General features: G+C 44.1%; 1 protein-coding gene across 1 annotated transcript; it reads right to left on the bottom strand.

Moving 5' to 3' along the window:
• Positions 1 to 965: 965 nt before the first annotated feature.
• LOC139199435 (metal transporter CNNM1-like) lies at positions 966 to 17,599 on the bottom strand. The gene is made up of 10 exons (XM_070828506.1): positions 16,159 to 17,599; positions 8,864 to 9,007; positions 7,498 to 7,638; positions 7,165 to 7,334; positions 6,974 to 7,064; positions 5,830 to 5,975; positions 4,377 to 4,659; positions 2,861 to 2,965; positions 2,087 to 2,191; positions 966 to 1,045 (listed from the first exon to the last, which is right to left on the bottom strand). The coding sequence occupies exons 1-10, from the start codon at positions 17,597 to 17,599 to the stop codon at positions 966 to 968; spliced, it is 2,706 nt and encodes a 901-aa protein (XP_070684607.1).
• Positions 17,600 to 21,230: the final 3,631 nt, after the last annotated feature.

The following is a 21,230-nucleotide window of genomic DNA, read 5'->3' as shown; positions in this document are numbered from 1 at the left end:
GCCGTTCTACCGCTGCCTCGATCAATGAATTAACTGGTTAGATCAGATATGAACTAACCCTTTTAGACGTCGAAGGCACGCAGCGACGAACAAACTAACCCACCGAGGCAGCGGTGGACCTGTAACTTCTGTGTTCTGTGAGGTAAAATTGTTGTTTTTGTCAATGTGGTCTGGCTGCTTTGAAGAGAGCTAAAATAGACTGGGGGAAAATGGCTGTCTGGGGGCAACGTTGAAGATTTCCCTTCGATGTAAAGCACCCAAACAAGGAAAAACATGGTGTCCACATACTTGTGGCCATATTGTGTAGGCTTGTGTGTCAATCTGCATTTTGGAAAGGGAGGAGATATTTAAAAGACACAATCCGGATATGAAATTCTTGTTTGTAGATAAATAAACGGTTAAAAGATTAATATTTCTCTCCAGCAACATGATGGACTACAGCTCTAATTAACAGCAACCTTCTGCTCTGTCGAGAGTCGCCCTGTGCAGCAGTTTGGAGCCGTATGTACAAAACAGCAACATCTTTGGTGTCTTCCATCCGTTTCCTGTGTACCGTTATTCCCTTTAGCTCCATTGGAGAAGTGACCACATGAGGAAGGTATATAGTGTATAAAAACTTCTTCTTTTTTTTTTCTACAAACCTTTTACATTCAGTCATTCATTGTTTTTTTTATACGAGCATCAGCATGAAAAACCTGTGAAGATGAGAAGCTACGTTTTAATGCATATTGCCAAAGCCGCACCCCCCCCACCCTGTGTATTTTGTTAAAATGGTGTCGTCCTCCATCCAGCTTCTTCAGTACATTCTTGTTGACGGGTGTCCCTTTATGATCTCCTACCGTGTGAGGGGTGTGTGAGGGGTGTGTTGCTCTCAGATAAAACTCTGATAGTTGTAGTTCACCGACCACGTTGTCTTTACAAACAACTTAAAGTGTTCAGGTCTGCGTCTCTCACAAAACCCGCTGCTAGGTTTTCACCAGCGGCTGTTCTGAAATGTCCTCTGGTGTTTTCTCTCCTTCGCGGGATTTTTTCCTCTTCTTGTGGCCTGAGGGAGACAAGAGATGTTAACAGCCCACGTCCAGGCATTTAAATGTGATTGTTATTTGCCATTTTTGTCACCTGAATCAAACTAAATGGAGAAAAGACAATAGTTTTGTATACACAACGCTGAGATCAGACTGTACGATGATTAGATTCTGTCTGGCTGTGACTTGACCGAGAGACCTGACAAATCATAGCTTGTGGTCCGTCTTCATGCAGGGTGATCAATGAGGTACCAGGGGCGGCACTGTTGCACCCGACAGCACCAACGACGACAGTTTTGCACGAGTGAAAGTGAAGCTGGAGCCATTCATCATCCCTTAGTGAGGGTGCAGAGTGAGACTGTCGGTACGTTGGAATGAAATAAAACCCCAGAAACTAGAGTGAATTCAACATAAGTTGGTTTTCATACCAGACCGACTCAGTAGCCTTAAGAACTACTGTTGTTTGAGTCCAGTTTCATCTTTATGTTTTTCTGTGCTTTCTAAATCTGTCAATAATGTACACATTTGTAGAGCAAAAACAGTGGAGTGGTCCTTTAAGAAGAAACAACGTGGGAATGCCAAGTGGGCAAATTCGAAACAGTGATGTAAGTTTATGTGGGAGGCAGACTGTGTGTGTGTGTGTGTGAGAGAGTGTGTGTGTGTGTGTGTGTGTGTGTGTGTGTGGTGAATTTATTCTCTGTGGTGGTTGTGTTTGCATGTGAATGACCGCCAAGGAGGGAAAGAAAGAGAAAGGCGCAAGAAAAGGTTGGTGAATACGTTTGTGTGTCCGTGTGTGTGTGTGTGTGTGTGTGTGTGTGTGTGTGTGTGTGTGTGGGTGTTGGTGGGCAGATTGAATTACTATCTCTGCGAGGACCAAGTTATAACACATCGTACTGAGGACTTCTTCTGAGGATATTTTGAAGGTTAGGAGTCGGTTTTATGGTTGGAAATGAGGAAATTAGGTTTGGACTGTGGGCTACGGGATGTATTATGTCAGTGAGGGTCCACACAAGTATAGAAAGACAAATGTATGTGTGTGTGAGAGAGAGAGAGAGACTGACTTAGTTTGAGCAGGAGTTTCTTGCCGAGAGTGTCCTCTGAGCCGCTCAGCGACAGGCTGCTGATGAAAGGAGATGTGTCCGTTTCTATGGGAACAGAGGCCATGTCTGAGAGAGAGAGAGGGAGGGAGGGAGGGAGAGAGAGGGAGAGAGAGAAGGAGATAGTCATGACCCTGCCAGAGATGAACAGCTTTGGTCTCTGTTGTAGGACAGATTAAAGTCCTGTATGACTCTCTGATGACTTTGTTTATATCCTCTGGAGACCTGCTGATGGAGGAAGTATTCAGATGTGGACGTTAAAACTGCTTCATTCAGGAAGTGATGGAAGGAGCAAAGTGGTGAGCGGGAAAGTTAAAAGTTGAATGTTAGAAGATCAGCTCAGCCGATCTGACTGTTGTCAGGCTGCTGAAGAGGAATTACCAACGCACATCTGTCCCACATATACGGGCTAGTGTTAGCGAGAAAGTCTGGACCCTTTTTCCTTCTGTACTACTTCTGTTAGCATAATTTCCTAAAACTAACCACGTAGTGTTGGTGCCCAAAAAGTCTCATGCGGTCACATGTTGTTTTTGATTTGATAATAATAGATGATTCGCATCTTCTGTCCCGCTGGAAGGTGCAGTCGGCCCCATCTGAAGCTTCCTAATGGTGGTGAGGACGACTGATGACAACTCCACTGGGCTGATAACAGTCAAACCAGTCTGCTGTAACTGTCTCAGGCAGGTTTCTTGAAAGCTGAGAGCAGCTGTGAACATAAAATGTGTTGAGGCGTCGTACCAGTGTGTGGGTCGGCCTCAGATCGGTCCTCCCTGATGTAGGGGATCTCATCCATCCTGAGAAACACCGAATCACTGGGGCTCTTCTGGCCGTCAGACTTGCTACCTGCGGAGGACACAAACACGTCCATCTAAACGTACGCATCAGAATACATGTGACACCTTTCCATTTAGCACATTCAAACCCCAACACCTCCACCAACAAGCTCAAAGTCATGACAGAAGACAACTTAAGACCACAGCGTCTCTTTGTAAAATAAGTTCCCTGCTTTCTTTTGTGCAGTCAACATTCAACAGGGGTGTCAAACATACGGCCCGCGGGCCAAAACTGACCCGTCAGATTAGATTAAGTGTAAAAATAGCAGAGAGGACAAATTTCAGGTCGTTAGTAAAAAGTTAGTTCATCAAATCTGAACATTGTCAGAATGTACTTGTACTTTTTAAGCACTAAAACAAAGGGAAACATTTGGAGTTGTGGTTGTTTGTAGGTGAAAATTATATTATATATAATATTCACACACAGATAAAAGCTGTTGCTGATAAATCAAACATCCATCGACGTTTTTTTGTTTTAATTTGAGCTCAAAATGCACCTTGTGATGCGTCTTTGCTCTGAGACGCCGTCACTGCACATTTAAATTAAATGTTCTCATTACTTGGAAAACTATGATCAGTAGGTTTGCCTTCTAAATATATTCGAGAGGGAGAACAATCTTTTTTTATAGCGTCTGATTCTTTCATTTGGCACAAACTGAACTTGAAAGGTCGTACGTTTATATAATTTAATTCTCCTGCCTCCTCCTCCTCCTCCTCCTTCAAGTCATGTGCCATTAACACCATTAACATCAGTTGCAACATATGGTCTTCCTGAGATGCATCATTTGGTAAAGCGCTTTTTTTAAATGGTGCATCCATATTTCAAAAGGTTTTCATCTAATCAGCTTCATTAATTTAAGCTCCGGCCCACACTACGTTATAGTAGCTATAAAATCCCTGCTGCAGCGCTTTAACACGGTCATAAAATGTTGTGGGACACATTTAAATGTGAGTAAATGTGAGGAACATGCTATTTATATTATATTGAAGTCAGAATTGGCTTTTGAAATGAATTAATGTAGGAGCTTCTCTATCATGACCCACTGTTACACCTAACTTTTATCTTTTTTAACCCTAAAAAAAAAACAACAATTCTCCAACCAACACGTCCAAAAGTCTAAAACACGGTGAGAATAAATGAAAACACAAGTGTGTGTTTACTGAATCCTCCCATCTTCTCTTATCTCATTCAGCCTGTTATTTCTCTGTCTGGCAGTCACCACGTGTTAAAAGCGTCTCTTTGCAGCTTGAGCTTGCTGCTGTTATTGAATTCTATTCATCCTGACTATTATGCCCTGATGGATTCAGAAAAAAAACCTAATTTGAAGCAGCAGCCTCTGATGGCTGAGCTCATCTTGTATTGACGTCCGTCTGAAGTGTAAATCGGCTGCAGGATTGTTATTTCCTCCTCCTTTACTTACGCACGATGCGGTTCTTCTCGTTCAGCAGTGAGGTGCTGTGTGGGACGCTGGACTGCTGTCCTCGGGTTCGGGCTGAGCCGGGTCGGCTCGGCTCTCTGGGTGGGGGCATGAGGAGGGTGGTGGTGGCGGTGGTGGTGGTGGTGTGCTGCGGGGGCATCAAGGTGGCCGACGGCTCAGGGGTCAGGGTGCTGCTTTCTGTCAGACGGGTGTCGGCGTCGGGCGTCTGAGGAGAGCTGTCCATTCGGGTGGCTGTCACAGCGTTCTGGTAGTGGCTCCGGGTGATCTGACACACAGGAGCATTATGGGTATTATTAAGTAATAATACATAAAATAGAACAAAAAAAAAAGCTGTTTTAAAGTCTACTTGAGCACAAACATAATGAATCCTAGTTGGTGTGAATGTGATTAAATCACCAAAAGGAACAGAATCCACATTGTTAGTAGGTTTAAATGATTACGGATCATTTTTGTGTTTTGATTTCAACTAAAGAGCCACATGTTCCTCCTGAAGCCTTTGGTGCTAGAAAACTTTGTAACACAACAAGATAAATACAATACAGGCCAGTTTTAAGGTTTAACACAACAGCAGCGATATTTAAATATCATTTCCCTGGTGTTGCTCTGACTGAATTCCTGCCCCGTGCGATCGTCTGCACCTGTTTGATTCCCCTGTCTTCACTCGTCAGCCTCTCCTTCATTTACTTCCCCGGATCCTTTGCCAGTTCGTCCTCAGAGTGCAGTTGGATTTTCACCTGCAGCTGCCTGCTTATTTAGTCTGTAAAGCTTTTCTCTTCTCAACTCTTGGAGCAGCAGCCCGTGTCTGCATTTGGCTCCTTTCTTTCTAAACCTGGCCACCGACTACATTGTAAGTCGTGTTTATTGTAGTCGACTTTGTTGCAGTAGAGCCAAAATAAGGGAGGATGATATCACACATCCTTATACACCACTGGTGAGGTCGCCACAAAAGTGACTATAGATATTCACGGTCACAAGAGGGTAGCTCCTGACGGCACCATCAAGTTAAATGCTCCTTTGGCAACAACTGTGGTCCATGACAAGTAAAATTTGCTGTGGATAGGCTCCTATTTACTGAGAGCTGTCACACTCCCATCCATCATGGACTCTCCAACTACAAGTTGTGTGTAAACGAACAAATTTCAGTGACATTTCGTCACCCAGAGGACGAAGAAGTGTCGTGAGTTTAACACTCTCAGCTGGCGAGGCTCTAAGAATAGCAGAAAATGTCATGATGTTGTTTACTGCTGTCACATTGTGCCGTGTTAATGGACGTTAAATTTCAAAATGGACATTTGTAGCATTTGCTGCCTGAAATGAAGCCTGAGGGTTAAAGACACAGTATTGTCTTTAAATGTGAAAACAGTTGAGTAGTAGCTGAAAACCATAGATTTTTTTTTAAAAGGAAGAAGTGCAGACTGTGGGATTCAGGCGTCACCTTGATGATCTGTAGATGTGTGAGCTGTCTGACGGAGTAGTCTGGCAGGTAGACGTTCCCCCCTCCGTTCAGCTGGCCCATGCTCCCTCCGTACAGCATGGACTCGGAGCGGTCCAAACCGCTGCTGCGAGAGGGGGATCTGTGCACTGTGAAGAAGACCCACACGACATATTCACAGGATAAACAAGACCTGGTGGTGTTAATCAAATCATGAATGATTTCCACCCTGCTTGTGAAAGAGCTGAAGACGTTCCTTTATCTCAGGCACTTGATGAACGCTGCATTCAAGGCTTTGTCAGTAAAATGATGGTTCAGAACAATTCAAAAACCATGAAGGAAGATTTCTGGAGAGTCACGATCATAAACAAACACACGCACACATACCGCAGATTCTTTCAGATATTTCTATCAAGTTTTTGTGATTAAATTGCTTTGATTTTGCTGCAACATTCAGTACATCAGTTTGTGTATTTGGTAAATGGACTCCCTTTCTAGTCCTCTGGCCACTTAAAGCGCTTTTACACGGCATGGTGCCACTGCATGGGTCACACAAACATCGGGTTCCTGTCTAGTTCATTTTAATTGATTTTAAAAAGCACTCAAAACACAGTATCTATGTATCTAACCTTTTGGGATGACATGATGAATTACAATGAGAGCTCTGCTTTAGGGCTTTAAGATTAAAGTCTGGATTAAATTTAGGTCTTCGGGTTCAGGCAGGAGTTCATATTAGACATTTAATAACCCGAAAAAGACTCAGTAGGTGTTTTTTAAAGGGTGTTAGAATGACCAGTGTTTACTTAAGCACTTACTTAGCGTTCATGATGACAAAAGAGGAAGTCTGGTGGTGTAGTATAAAGAGAGACAAAGTCCACGTAGGAGGGAGGCCGGGGAGGGCGGGCTGATGGAACTGATGTAAGTTAGGTTACATGCATAACGTAGCATCTGTTGTGTATCTAACATTATTATTTCAACCCAAGCTATACTGTTTTCCTTAACTCTACCATGTAGTTTTGGTGCCTAAACCTAGCCAAAGTGCAGCTGTTTCACTATGTTACACACAGAAACTAACTTAGAGGGAGCGGAAAACTCTCATGTATGTCGTTTTGTTTTACAAGGTAAGTATAAAGGAGTGTGTGTGTACCTGATGGCATGATGGCAGGTACCCCAAAGTAAGAAAAAGCTCCGTTCTCAAACTTCAGTGCCTCTTTACCGAACTCCACCTCTACTCGACCCTGAAGAGAAAACACCAGAGAAACAGAGAAGCGCCATGTGAGCAGAGCAGCTTCTGCTTATCGGCCTCTCGGAGCGTAGCGGAGGAACCGAAGCAGGCACCTGCAGCACCAGGATGAAGTAGTCCACCGGTTTGTTGCGCTGGAACAGAAAGTGCTGTTGTGCTCGCTTGTTTTTCTCATCAAACTTGAGCTCCTCAACCACGCTGGGGTGTTTGATCAGCCGGAGCAAGATCTTCTCTGAGATGTGAGCTGGCTTGAAGGGCTCCACCTCTGATGGAGGGAAGAAAGCGTCACAGTTACTGAGTATTTTTACTTTGTGAAAAGGCAAAAAGGAATAAAAACCTTATTATTAACACTTATTAAGAATGCTTCATGTAGACTAATCAGTTCATCCTGTAATTCCAAGCCAAAGACAGACCCCTCTGATGGCTACCTGTGGAGAGGAAGCGGTGCGTTGCCAGGAGGAGCTGAGGCGAAATCTTCACTTTCATCTCGTTCTCTGACAGCTTGAAGATGGAGAAGTCCTGCTGCTTCCTCTCGTGGTGAGAAACACGCCGCTTTGTTCGGTTGTCAGCTGACAGGACGGACACACGCACCAACGCACACCAAATGAGGAGGTTCAAATCACACGTCTTTTGTTTTGTAATCATCTGTGAGGGAGATTCCTGCCATTCCCACGTGTTTCTCAGTATATGTAGATGTGTCTTATACAGGAGTATTACATGTTTTTAGGTTATTGTGAAACTGGAAGCTCATCATAGCTGAGTTTAGCCTGGCAGTGACGTAATAATGAATCCCCAGCCAGGTAACAACGGGATATCACTGTGAGAAAGACTTTAAGGAGGTGGATGTTAGATACAGTAAGAGAGGAACAATGAGTCTAAAGAGCAGCCGGCGACAATCAATATACACTACTCACTAAAAGTCAGGGATATTCAGCTTTCAGGTGAAATTTCAGGATGAACCTAAAATGCATTCTAACCTTTCCAGGTGAACTTAATGTGACCTTCTCTAAACCTTTGAATGCACATGTCCAACTGTTCAGTGTCTCAGTACTTTCTGCACCAGTTGCTGTTCTCTAACAAGAAGCTTAACAGCAACATTCACAACAGGTTTGATCCATGAATCCACCAATACATTTCCTGCTTCAGTTAGAATTGGTATTTAAACAGTCCTCCTCATCCTGCTGTTCACATTCTGACATCATGAGACCAAGACGACACCTAACAGTTGATCAGCAGCACCTCAACACTGGAGGCTTCAAACAGGAAGTCCTCAGACGGAGGTGTTCACTGAGCTTAGAGGGTCACAGAGTGTCATCAGGAGGTTGGAACAGTGATACAGAGACTGGAAGAGTCACAGAAAGGAGAGGAGTGGACGTCCTTTGGCCACATCCCAATTTATTGAGACACTGAAAATGTTTTGTTGTGGTATACCTACCACTGTTGTTAGATTTTCTTTCAATAAATAGTTTAAAATGAATAAAATTACCAGTGCATGCTTCTACTTAAATGTCCTACTTTCATGATATAATATCACTGTAGCATTAACTTTTTACATTTTCCATATATTTCACCTGAAAGTCGAATATCCCTAACTTTTAGTGAGTAGTGTGTGTATGATCTCAAAATACTGTAATAGCTGATGAGAGACTGCGTCTGGTCAGTCTGGGTCATCTGGGTGAGCTGATAATGACTCATAAAGAGAATCTGAATATTTTGTCATTTTCATATTTAATTACCAACAGTTTAGTGCCTCCGTGTGTGTGTGTGTGTGTGTGTGTGTGTGTGTGTGCGTACTGTAGAGGTCCGTCTCATCCAGGATCTCCGACTTGATGATCTCCTCGATGACGTCCTCCAGGGTGACGATGCCCATCACCTCGTAGAAAGGGTCGCCCTCACCCTCATTGTTCACCCGCTGCACGATGGCAAGGTGGGACTTCCCTGGAGGGGAGCACAACCAGGTGGGTGTCACCTTTAAGAATGCATTGTTTGAGGTTGGAGATGTGGTAAATAGACATAAACGGGACATTTAGTGTTATATTATGACTCTAATGCTTTAAGTGTGTTTGCAGCTTTCATTTCACTGAAGAACCTGCAAAGCAAAATGTAAAAACCCACTTCACCAAAATGAGTGTGTATAGTAGGCTGTGCTACGTCTTCATCATTTAAACCCAATTAACTATGAATAGGCCAATTTATTCAAATTATACAGCCGCTCGCAAGCACTGGACCTCGTCTTCATCACACCAGGTGATTTAAATTTAAATTTAGACATCAATTTGAGCACCTATTTTTTTTTCTTGTTGTAATTGGTTTGCGTCCAATTAATGGGAAATACTTTGTGCGTATGAATTAAAACTGAGCTGTCGGATCAAATAGTCACTGAAGGCATCACATTACAGCAGTTAAAAATGAGCTTCAGTTTCAGGGGCACAAACATGTAGTGATTTCCTCTGATCCTCGGAAATGTGCCGACATCAGTACATTAAAATTGCAGTAGCTAGTTGCTGTAAAAACATTTTTTTTTAAAGATACTAACGTCTAAAAAAGCCCTGAGAGACAAAGGAGACAAACAATCTAGTGCTCCATTTTATCATTTTGATTGAAATAGTTTTCTCTCCTGTATTTGAGATGTAAGAGCAGGTGATAAAAATGGTTTCGACAGGATGATCTATCAAAGTTCCTTTGTTTGTTGCTTGTAATACTCATATTGGCCATAACAGTGCAACTTTAACACTTTAACATAATGGAAAGGAAGCAGGGAATTGAACCACCAACCTGATTATTAGTTATTAACCATATTTTGAGCCTAAAACATGTTTTTTTCTAAACTGCCTTTGGGCTTGTTTTGCTTTTATTTACTGACCAACTTAGATCTCTAAACTGGCTCCATACTGTGAAAAGAGATGATTAGATTTTATATTTAGAGTTTTTAGATTAGATTCGAGTAAAGCTGCTCCCCTTCACATGTATGTATGTATGTATGACTCACAGCGAGTGGGAGACGAGCGCTGCAGTCTGATGTTCAGTAAGTGGAGCAGCAGCAGCAGCACGAGCTGAACAGAGTGGGTGTAACAGCGGGGAGGATTCAATACAACACACACACACACACACACACACACACACACACACACACACACAGAGAGTCTCTGGATGCAGAAACACAATCCATCATGCAAATACAACGCGGTAACGTTTGCTGCTGGTCTGCTTCTGCTGTGTTTTTGCTCCAGGATGATGAGTTTATGTTATGGGATGTAAAATCTTGGGGCGTTTCCAAAGATAAATTGAATGATTAATAATAATCCGATGTGCTGCTGGGAGGAAAAACTCGTTTAGGATGTTTTGCAGAAGAAGAAAATGAGGCAAAACAGAGCCGTTTTCTGGTCAGGATCTTAAACAAGATTTATGTAGTGTGTGTGTATGTGTGTGTGTGTGAGAGTGTGTGTGAGAGAGTGTGTGTTTGTCCCAATGTGTCTTACTGCTAATGAGACACTGCACTGCAGACAGCAGCAGTTGTGCGTTGCATCATTCAGTCCCACCGTTGCACAATTCACACCCTTACTGTCAGAGAGTGCGCTCACACAGAGATACAGAAATCACACACACACTCCCTGCACACACACACACACACACACATATACACTGACAGAAAACAGTGAATCCTTGTTTGTAGCTCCTCCTCACCAGTTTGGCTCCAAAGCAACTCCCTCACTGAGCTTCTGTCTCTGCTTCTACACTCTCTGCCTGCCAAATACTACCTCTCTCTCTCACACACACACACACACACACACACACACACACACACACACACACATATCCATGCACACACACACACACACACAAAGTGCACACAGTTCTGGCAGAGCTGCGCTGAGCTAAATAGGTCAGTCTTACATACAGAATAGACTGAAAGAGGGAGAGGAGAGAGCATTTGCTGCTAATGTGCTATATGTTCTTTTGCTCTGAGTTCTTCACACCGAACAACCACTTTTTTTTTTCTCTTTTATAAATTTCCTCCTCACATTTTTCTCTCTTCCCTTCAAGTATTTCTTTGACTTCCCAACCTTCTTTAATGTCCTTGATTGAAGCGAGCAGCCTCAAAGTTGTGAACAAAACACATCTTCAGACTCCCTGGAAGAATATCCGGCTTATATGACATTGAATCACACCTGAGACACCTTTGAATGGCTGCAACATCATATTCAAGACAAGCGGTGCATTCAGCTTGATGTATTGTATGTCTCTGTGAACGTTGGAGTCTTAACCAGGATTTAGTGTGCATGAAATAAAATGTGCTGCTATGAAAGAGATCTGATGAGAATATTTGAGGGTGATTTTCTTAGTAAATAGTTGTCAATGAAAACTATGTCGCTTTTATCTCAGATAACTGGGACGTTGATTCTGGAAAGAGAAGTTGTTTGATTTGGCTTTTGTGATTTACATAAATAAGTAAAATAACTCCTTTCTCAGCTTGATTGGACCGAATTACTCAGAAATCATGTAGGAGGAAGTCAGGTAACTTCAGACAGCAGGTGAAACGGCTGAAATAAAGTTTTAAAGCTTTAAATCTTAGCAGCCAATCACCAAACATATTATTGTGGGTCCCGTTAACTTCCAAGGTGGCATATTGATTTTCTTATTTTGGATATTAGGAGCCTTAAAGCTGCATTCTCTCTGCTGTCCAGCAGGGGGCGACTCTGTTGGTCAGAGTGAATGGAAGTCTATAGCAAAATGAGCCCATTTGTCCCATTAAGGGGAAAACAAGCAGGACTACGCTGTGACTAACCAATCAGAGGCGGTCTTTGTAGAAAAGCACGTCACTTCTGGCTCAGAAAAAAAAAAGACAAGATGACGACGGCCATGAATCCAAGATGGCGGCGCCTGTAAAACCAAACTAAATGCTTCAAAAGTCCAAAAGACATCACAGTGGCCTCATCCACTTCTTTTATACAGTCCATGATGTTACCATGATGAGAAGAGGAGTCTCAGGTCAATTTAGCAAAAGCCTTTTGTCTCATGACTCACCGTCACCATTTATTCTATAAAAAACTATTTGAACATGACTACAAATGGAGCTTTGCAAGCGCTCAGTTAGAAACTACTGGCAACTTTATACGGCACTTCCTGTAATGAATGCGTCCTTTGTTCCTGTCCATTCATACTCTGCTCCCATGGCAGGCACCACCTCTTTCTGTAAATGTCTGCACTTTAGAGGCCTGGTAAGCTGAACTCAGTGAATTCCCTTCATCAGGTGTTATCCCAGGGTCCAATCTGTGGCCTTACGCCAAACAAATGACCAGAGAGCGATTAGATTCAGATGATTTCTCAAATGATTTTCAGCCACTCGACCAGGAGGCCTTCCCTGCTTGCTTTGCTCACTCATTGAAAAAGCTTCCGCCTGCTTCTGCTGACCACATAAACTGTGAATGACACTTTATCCCGCTGCATGTACTTGCGTTTGCGGGATAAGAGCTGATCAGCCGAAACGTGTAAAAAGGAACATGGATGCCCGGAGAGCAGATGGCAGGGAGACACACTGGAAATACAGTACGCTGAATATTTTATAGTATAGCCTCCCGGGACACAGAGAGGGGGGAGGACTCAGTAGAAGAACTGGTTAAATAAAGTCATCAGGGTGATAGTAAAGCTATTTACCACAAGTCGTACCTGCTAACACTTGAGATAGAAACATATTTTCCTCTTTGGAGACTTTATTTGTGACAAACATATGATCTTACAGCTCTTACTTGGCCATACTAAGACTTTTATCATCTCTGTTTTGTTGTTTTGGCTCAGCACCCCTCCTCTTCTATAGTTTGAGCTTCCTGGCAGAGAGATGCAGACTCCGGTCCAGGATTTGTGTGTAATGTTCAGCCTCATCTTGCCCAAATAAGATCCCCCTGGCGCAGATCTGGGTCTCTGTACCGGCATCCTACTGCTGCCGTTGTTCGCAGCGGGGAAGGTGTTACTTGGCCGACATGCTGCTAAGAGCTCAAGCCAAAGAATCCCTCTCCCTGCTGCACCTCTGCAGAGTCCTCAAATGTAGTGAAGGCAGTGTTTTCCTAACTGTTGGCAGGCAAAGATGTGAGTTATTCCCCAGATACGTCTTCTTCTGCTCCCTGCGAGCGTGGGTTGTGTGGGTTATATTAACTATAAGCATTGTTCCGATATTTAAACAACTTTATTTTGATCTATATATCCATTTAACCTGTATGTTATTAGAGTCTTCATACTGAAATCGAGAGGTTTTAAAGCTCAGCTTGAGTTTTTTACAGAGTGGATGAGACTTTATAGCCCATTCATACTGATTCAGACTTAGATATCTAGATCTATACTATGTTGATAGATGAAATCTGTGACTTTCCATGCGTTTAAATCACAGCCAAGATGAAATAATGGTTTAGTGACCAGTAATTATGGCAGCGCTCAAATTTAAAATAACACATTTGTGTTTTATTTGTTTTTAAGTTTTGCTTCAAATGTTGAAAGCTGAAGATTCAATCAGGAACTCGTGAGTTCTAAAATGCAAATGCTGTCAAAGCTAATCAGAGGAATAACTCACCAAAGAGCACCTGATCGTTTTGCTTTTATATGTTTTAAAATGTATTTGAAAGTAATAAATACTCAGACCAGTTTGTTATTTACACATAGTATAGTCTTTTTTTTTTTTTTTTAACTTAAAACAATAAATGTGGAGAAGCCTTAGTCCAAGTTTAAGACTTGGAAATGACTTGAGACTTTGAAAACAATGACCTTTCTCCACCCTTTGGTAGACAAACATCACTACATAATAGTAAGGGAACAAATCATTTAAACGTGATTAGTTAAAGGTTAAGAAAGATCAATATAAAACCAATATCATGCAGCAGGTACTAATTGACAAATTGTGATTTTCTTTCCCTACTGTGATGAAAATGTCTGTTTATCAGACACCAAATCAGCTCCTATTAAATATGAAGCTTCTTTATTATCGGAGAGGGATCCTGCTAATTTGGTCACATATTAATTAATGTATGAAGTAACTTTATTGACGATCCATCTAAGTCATAGTGACTCGATCGTTCTTTAATGGGAATTGATGACCCATCCTGCATTAATCATCATGAGTCATGCATCATTTAAGGCTCACTTAAGTAAATCTTTTACCCTTATTAGAAATCATTACCAATAAATCAGATGTAAATAAGCTAACGGCTTAACACGCACAGTATAAACGTGAAGATGGAGTGAATGTGTGTGAGTGGAAGCATTCAGACCCACAGAAAAGCTAAAGAACGTTAAAAACAACACACTGTGTAACTGTGAAATACAAATTAAGAGTCCAGATTGATTTATCTAATGCCACGACTCTCCACGGCTGTTTGTGCTGCTTTTTTCCCCCCCCTGAGCTCTCTGTGGCTGCGTCCACTGCTGCAGGGGGGCAGCTCATTGAAGTGAACGAGGGAACCTGCGATTTCCTGCCGCAGTGCTTGAAAGTGTTTTTACAGAGCAGCACAGGGAGGGAGGGACACAGCGAGGGCGAGACCTTGTGTATAATCCTCCAGTCTGTGTGGATTATCTCCTCCAGATCCCTCTGTGGCACAGTCACACAGGAAATCATGCTTGTGTTCATCCAACATCTGGCTTCACACACACTCCACACACACACACATGGAGGTCAAAGTCAGAGGGATGTTTATCTAATCAAGGTATGACATTTAGGTGGTACCTGATTTTTACTCAGTGGTTATGAAACAAGCAAAAATGTAAATATATACGAGCTGTCGCTTGTTTTCTGTAAACACAGAGGCTGCCTCGGTCAAGGTGTCCTTCTCTGTTTACCTCCATCTCTTCCTATCCTCAACACAAACCCAGCAGCAGCAGCAGCAGAAGAAGAAGAAGAAAAAGCAGAAAATGCTGACAGTGCAGGGTCCCCGAACATGCAGCAAGGCGGTGAGGAAGAGCGAGGCCTGCGATTGGCCGGTGAGCACCCCACCCATTTTATACTGTGCAATAAAGCAGGAATACCAGCTGACTTCCAGGAGAGGAGACGGTTTCTGCTGCAGCAGCACTGCAAACTGGGTCTGAACGGTCCTGTCGATGCAGGGAGGAGCTGCACACAGGCTGCAGATAAACACTCACAATACTCAACTGTTAACTGATAAATAGCTTTGAAGGAGCAAAGAGACGTTAAAGGACGTCGCTCCACGGCAGCACAGCTGACTGTTTCCATCTCTCCAGCCAGTCCAGGGACTTTAAGTCACACCCTCCTTTAATCTGCTCAAGTTATTGTTTCAGTCCCACTCACTTAGTGTTGAAGCTAAGAAAAAGCAACTTCAGACCCCGGACCTGCATTAAACATCAGCTGAGGACCTTTTTCAGGCAGGAATTTAGTTATATTATATATTTGTTTATCTTTTTTACATTTTTTAGACTTTTATTTGTCGGCCATCTTTCATTCTGTTTTTATTAACGCTTTGTTTTGTTTTTAAAGCCGCACTGTAAATCACTTTTAGCTGCATTTTATGTATGAAAGGTGTTGTGCAAATACATTTTTTTTTTAAATGTTATATTTGCATTTATTTTTAGATTTTGTAATAGAACTTGTTTTTGCACTACTGACACTTTATTTCTGCACCTTTTCTGTCTCCTCTGTAGCTGGAACAAGTAAATCCCCCCTGTGTGGCATCAATAAAGCCTCTCTTATCTCTTATTATTATTATTATTATTATACTGTCCTGACATTTAAGCCTTTTAAGCCTCTTAAAAATTAAAGTTTAGAATTTATTTTCATTTCAACTTTCCCACATTATTTGCCAACTTCTACAAAACCTGAAAAGGTTTCTTGTTGAGTGTGTTTAAGGCTTTGGTTGATGTGGAGATGTGGAGGTTGATGACTCAGCATCCTGCCTCTCACCTGTTGTTGTTGTTGTTGTTGAGGTTACCATGGCAACTGGTGCCAGTCTCTCAGGTGGGCTCATTTCCCCTCCTGCATGCCAACACCATAGTTTTTGGCTACTGAAGCCTTAATGTCATTTCTTTAAAACTTAATTTGACTTGTTTGTAGTCCATGTTTTCTCTCTCCCCCCCACACACACACCTTCACTCACCTTTCTTGAACTCCTCCAGCATGGCGTCCAGTTTGGTGTCGTTGAAGACGCAGTGCAGCGGGTGCTTGTAGAACTGGGTGATGGTCTTCAGCGGGGTGCAGTCGTCCGGGTCCACGAACGCCAGGTCCTTGACGAACAGGATGTCCACGATGTTGGACCTCTCGTTCTCAAACACCGGTATCCTCGTGTACCCGCTCTGCATGATATCCGACATGGTGTTGAAGTCCAGCACGACGTCCGAGGGCAGCATGAAGCAGTCGGTCAGCGGCGTCAGGACGTCCTCCACGGTCTTGGTGCGCAGCTCCAGCGCGCCCTGGATGATGTTGAGCTCCTCCTTGACCAGGTCGTGGTACGGGTCCGTGACGCGCAGCATCTCCAGGAGTTTCTCTCTAGTGTAGAAGTTGGAGATCTCCTGGTTGAGGATGAGGTCCAGCAGCTTGCTGATGGGGTAGGAGATGGGGAAGGAGAGCACCATCAGCAGCCGCGTCACCCAGATGGTTTTGGAGGCGATGGCCAGACCGTGACGCGACGCCACGGAGTGTGGAAGGATCTCCCCGATGAAGAAGATGCCGAAGGCGCAGATGACCGTGGAGAGCCAAGTCATGCCCAGGATCTGGCACATCCACACGGCGAGCGAGGCGTTGATGATGGCGGTCCCCAGCAGCAGAGTGCACAGGACGTAGTTGCCGTGCCGACGCACCGACTCTATTTTCCGCGCGTAGTTCTGCTCCTTGTCGGTGCCGCTGTTCTGGAGGACCTGCAGCTCCACCGGGTCCAGCGCCAGCAGGCTCAGGTTCAGCCCGCTGAACAGAGCTGACAGCCCGAGCAGCAGCACGGACACCAACACCTGTAGCCAGAGCTCCGGGGCAGCCGAGCGCTCCACCACGGCCACCCAGAAGTCTCTGGTCCGGTAGTGTTCCCATTTGGATCCGTCGAAGGCGCACATGGAGTAGTATTTGATCTTCTCCCCTCTCCGCAGGTCCTTGGCCAGCAGCTCCACCAGCACCGAGTTCTGACTGGAAGCAGACTTGAAAGACCCTAAAACCTCGATGTCGGACGTCCTGGTGTTCTTGTCCATGCACATGTTCCGTTTCGGGTGAACTTGCCCCTCTCGCCCGGGAGTTGGCTCCTCGATGAAGGCGATCCAGGGCGCGGCGTTGTTGGCGCGAGTCCCCGCGGTGCGGTTGAGCCTCTGCGGGGAGGTGGAGTAATAAACCCGCAGCATGAAGCGGGTCCCCTCGGTGGCTTTCAGCACCCCGTCCTCCACGGACAGCTCCGCCCCGGTCTCCTCCGGCCGAAAGCCGAGCAAGCCGAGCGCCGGTGCGGGGAGCAGGGAGCAGGCGGAGAGGGAGAGCAGCAGCAGGCGGGACGCAGAGAGCGGAGCTCCGCGGGAGAGCAGGGCTCCCGGCCGGAGCCGCGCGGCCGCATCCTCCGCAGCCATGATGCGGTGTGAGATGCCCGTTCAGTCCGGGGCTCCGGGGTCACGTGGTGCTGCGTGGGTCCGGCCCATGCGGGAGAAGGAGGGACCCGCAGCTCTCCGCTGTGCCGCCGGTGATTATGAGGCTCTGAGAGATGCGCGCTCCACCGTGCAGTGACGTAACTTTCTAATAATAGCCTCGAGCTCACTACGGTGAAAAGTGACCAATATTACCTGGTGATCCAGGAGTTCACTGTCACTTTACTGTGTTTAGTTATTATTACTTGGTGTTTTAAGGATTTCTGACCTGATCAGATTCACTATGATTATAATCCTAAAATAATAAAGTGAGGTATAGTGTAGGATATTTATAGATGTAGTGCAGATATTAAATGATATATAATAAGTGTATAATATGAATAATGAGTAATATACAGTCTGTACAGTGGTGCAAATTGTGCTTATTTAAAAAAAAAGGGGGGGGAAAGGTTACACAGTATGTACAGCAGAGTGTATAGATTATAGGTATTAATATAATTAATGGCTTTATCGATGGGTAATAAATAACTCACTAATGCTTCATGAATCAGGCTATAAATCAATAATAATGAGAGTGTTTTAGTTTGCAGGCTTCACAGAATCCAGCCCTGAAAAACAGCAGATTTTTGACCAATTATGAACAATTTATTCACATTTACAACCGATGGCGTCGTGTTTTTATTGTAAAAACACATGACTGATGACTTAGTAACCTTTCTAACTGCACACTGATCAGATTTTATTGATGGGTTACATATAACAACAGCAGCAAAAATCACTTTCCTGTTATTAGTTTGTAACTGAAGCCTGATGTGCTTCCAGTGTTAAAACTGAGAGTAATTCAAGCACTGAGCTGTTTGCTGGAGCTGAAGGTGTTTTAACTGTGGCTAAACCCTCTGGTCTGATACAATCAGCTAATCTCATCCTCGTGCTTTTGTCTAAATAATGTTGTCTGAACACACAAAGCTTGACCTTGAGCATCTGGAATGAGAAAGACAAGAGGAAGAGTATAGATCTTTCTTATTTTCTACACTTCTCCTCCTTTACTTGAAATCTGAAAGTTGTTCTGCAAATGTAAATGTGTTTACTCTTCTCCTTTACAGTCCAAAGCATGTTGTTACTGGAAACAAGAGTCTTACACACCTGAACATTACACTCATATGTGACTTTTGAACATCTCATCTTGAAGCCACTGGTTTAAATCTGCTTCTATCACAGCCTCCACTCTTCTGGGTTGAGGAGCTCTCCATCACCAGGCCAGCAGGCTTCTTAACTCATTGATATTCCACATCGTATTTCAGCTCACCTGCTGTCCACTAAAATGCAATATTAACCAGGACTGCAGCTATTTTACCAGGACTGATAGCTATCCAATACTTATACTGTGCAATACCTCTGTGCATCTTCTTCTTCTGCTTTTCAGGTCAGTTTGTGGTGGCAGCAGGCACTCCAGACCTCTTTTACCCAAGCCACACATCTGCCACACATCATTTCCAGATCTTCCTAGGGGATCCTGAGTCCTCTTTAGACCAGATGAGATATATAACCTCTCCAGCGAGGTCAGGGTCTTTCCCCCGGGGTCTCCTCCCAGTTGTGCGCGCTGGGAGGCATGAGGCTGAGCCCAGACCCATTACGATTACTTCTATCCATGATCTTGTTGTTTCAGTCGCTGCCCAAAGCTTATGACTGCAGGTCAGATCGACCAGTAGATGGAGAGCTTTGCCTTTCAGCTCAACGGTGAGGTCCAGTGCCACACCGATCCGTCTGTCCACCTCCCGTTCCATTTTGCCCAAGACCCTGAGATACTTGAACTTTTTTTCTGCCCTAAGCTACTCACTCCCAACCTGGAGGGAGCAAATCCACTGCTTCTCACTGTCCCAGGTCATCGCCTTAAAAAGCCAACAGGACCGCATCATCTGCGAAAAACAGAAATGCAATTCTGAGGATCTCAAACCGGACACTCTCTTCACCTTGGCTGTGCCTCGAGATCCTGTCCATGAATGTCACAGACAGAACTGGTGACACGGTGGAGTCCGACACCCGCTGAGAACATGTTGTGGACACAGCTCTCATACCCCATGTAGACCGGATGGGTAAACTCCTCCAACAAACCCATGAGGGCGAAGAGCTGGTGCACTGTTCCACGACCAGGATGGAATCTGAATTCATCCTCCTGAATCTGGGGTGGAGTAATAAGTGCAGCCTCCTCGTCAGCCCAGATGGCCCAACAGTGTCCAGAGTTTTCTGCATCTCTGGGCGAATCTCAATCCCCCCCAGGTCCTCCAACTCTGCCTCATCCACAGAGGACGTGCTGGTCCGGATCAGGAGTTCCTCAAAGTGTTGTTTCCAGGATATCCCCCCCAGTCAGGATCAGCCTGAGCCAAGCCCTGAGCTGTCAGACAGTTTGCCAGAACTTCTTTGAGGCAAACTGTGGCTCACACCCAAGTTTCCTCATTCTGATATACTTATATAGTTTTATATTCAATCATCTTATTCTTTTTTTTAATTTTTTATGACTAACGCTGATATGCAAATGGTGCTGAAACTGCTGACCTGACCCGTTTTTCCTCATTTAATACATTTTATTGCACCCTTGATCCCGTATTAACCTAAATCTGATTAATAAAACTGAAACTGAGCTGAAGCACCTGTCAACCAGACGCCCCTACGGACTTTCCCACCAATCCTGGTCACCTGACTCCCACATCCATCGTCTCATCGCTCACCTGTTGATACTCTCAAATCATCCTCATCTGCTGACACACCAAAACCAGCTCGGTAGCCTCCAGTGCACATTTCCTGTTTGTCTCTTCCTGGTTTCCTGCCTGCTTGTGGCCCACGAGCCTCTTTTCTTCAACCTGTTCATCCTTGATGTCTGCATTTGTGCACTCCAATCATCTTATTGCCATCATCAGAGACAAACAAGGTACTGGATGGGGTTGAGCTCAGTTTAACTCATTAAATGAAAGCTGGAGCATCTAAATAATGTTAGTGTAAACGATGTGTAGTCTACTCATGGATGCAGAAGAAAAGGGGATTGTTTAAATTTAAAAAGGAGATGACACAGAGCACCTATGGGAGCTATTTGGCCTGACGCATCAGTAACAGTAACGCTGGTAAAGATGTGTAAATGAGTTTGTGTTTAAGCAGACTCCTCCGCAGAATTCATGACTGGTTTAACAGTGAAAGAGAGTTGCATCATTCGGAGCTAATTTGGTGGCACAAACTGCAAAACGCTGGGATTAAATGAGGAAATGTGGGAGTCACGTGTGTCTCCACATGGTGGCAGTAGTGTAAAGGCTATGAGAGGCTGTGGAGCTCCATCACATCCACAGACTGTGTCACATTGGACAGTAACATGTCAGGTCCATGTGTTGCTTTCACTAATATACTAATTATAGGAAGTCTTTCTAATATAACAGTGAATGTCTATGTTTGGTAGTCAGCCCTTCTTTACCATCATCATCTTCTTTGCACTCTGCTTGTAAGTTTTCTTTTGCTGCCAATTCTTCTGTTTATTGTTAAAAGTGATGATTGACACATCAGATGACTCCTCTGGGGCCACAAAACACACAAAGCTGCAGAAGCAACATCTGATGCTGAATGTTTTTAGAAC

Source organism: Pempheris klunzingeri, chromosome 3 (assembly GCF_042242105.1).
Source record: "Pempheris klunzingeri isolate RE-2024b chromosome 3, fPemKlu1.hap1, whole genome shotgun sequence".
Lineage (NCBI taxonomy): Eukaryota > Metazoa > Chordata > Actinopteri > Acropomatiformes > Pempheridae > Pempheris > Pempheris klunzingeri.
Note: the sequence above shows the minus strand (reverse complement) of the source record. Positions and strands in the feature narration are given on the sequence as shown.

Bases quoted from the DNA above. Each gene is read 5' to 3' on its own strand.
- LOC139199435 (XM_070828506.1), bottom strand. From the start codon at position 17,599: ATGGCTGCGGAGGATGCGGCCGCGCGGCTCCGGCCGGGAGCCCTGCTC. The intron at 4,660-5,829 runs GTGACGCCTGAA...CCTGTGTGTCAG, and splicing joins CACATCTACAGATCATCAAG to ATCACCCGGAGCCACTACCA. The intron at 1,046-2,086 runs GTCAGTCTCTCT...TGTCTCCCTCAG, and splicing joins GAAACTCCTGCTCAAACTAA to GCCACAAGAAGAGGAAAAAA.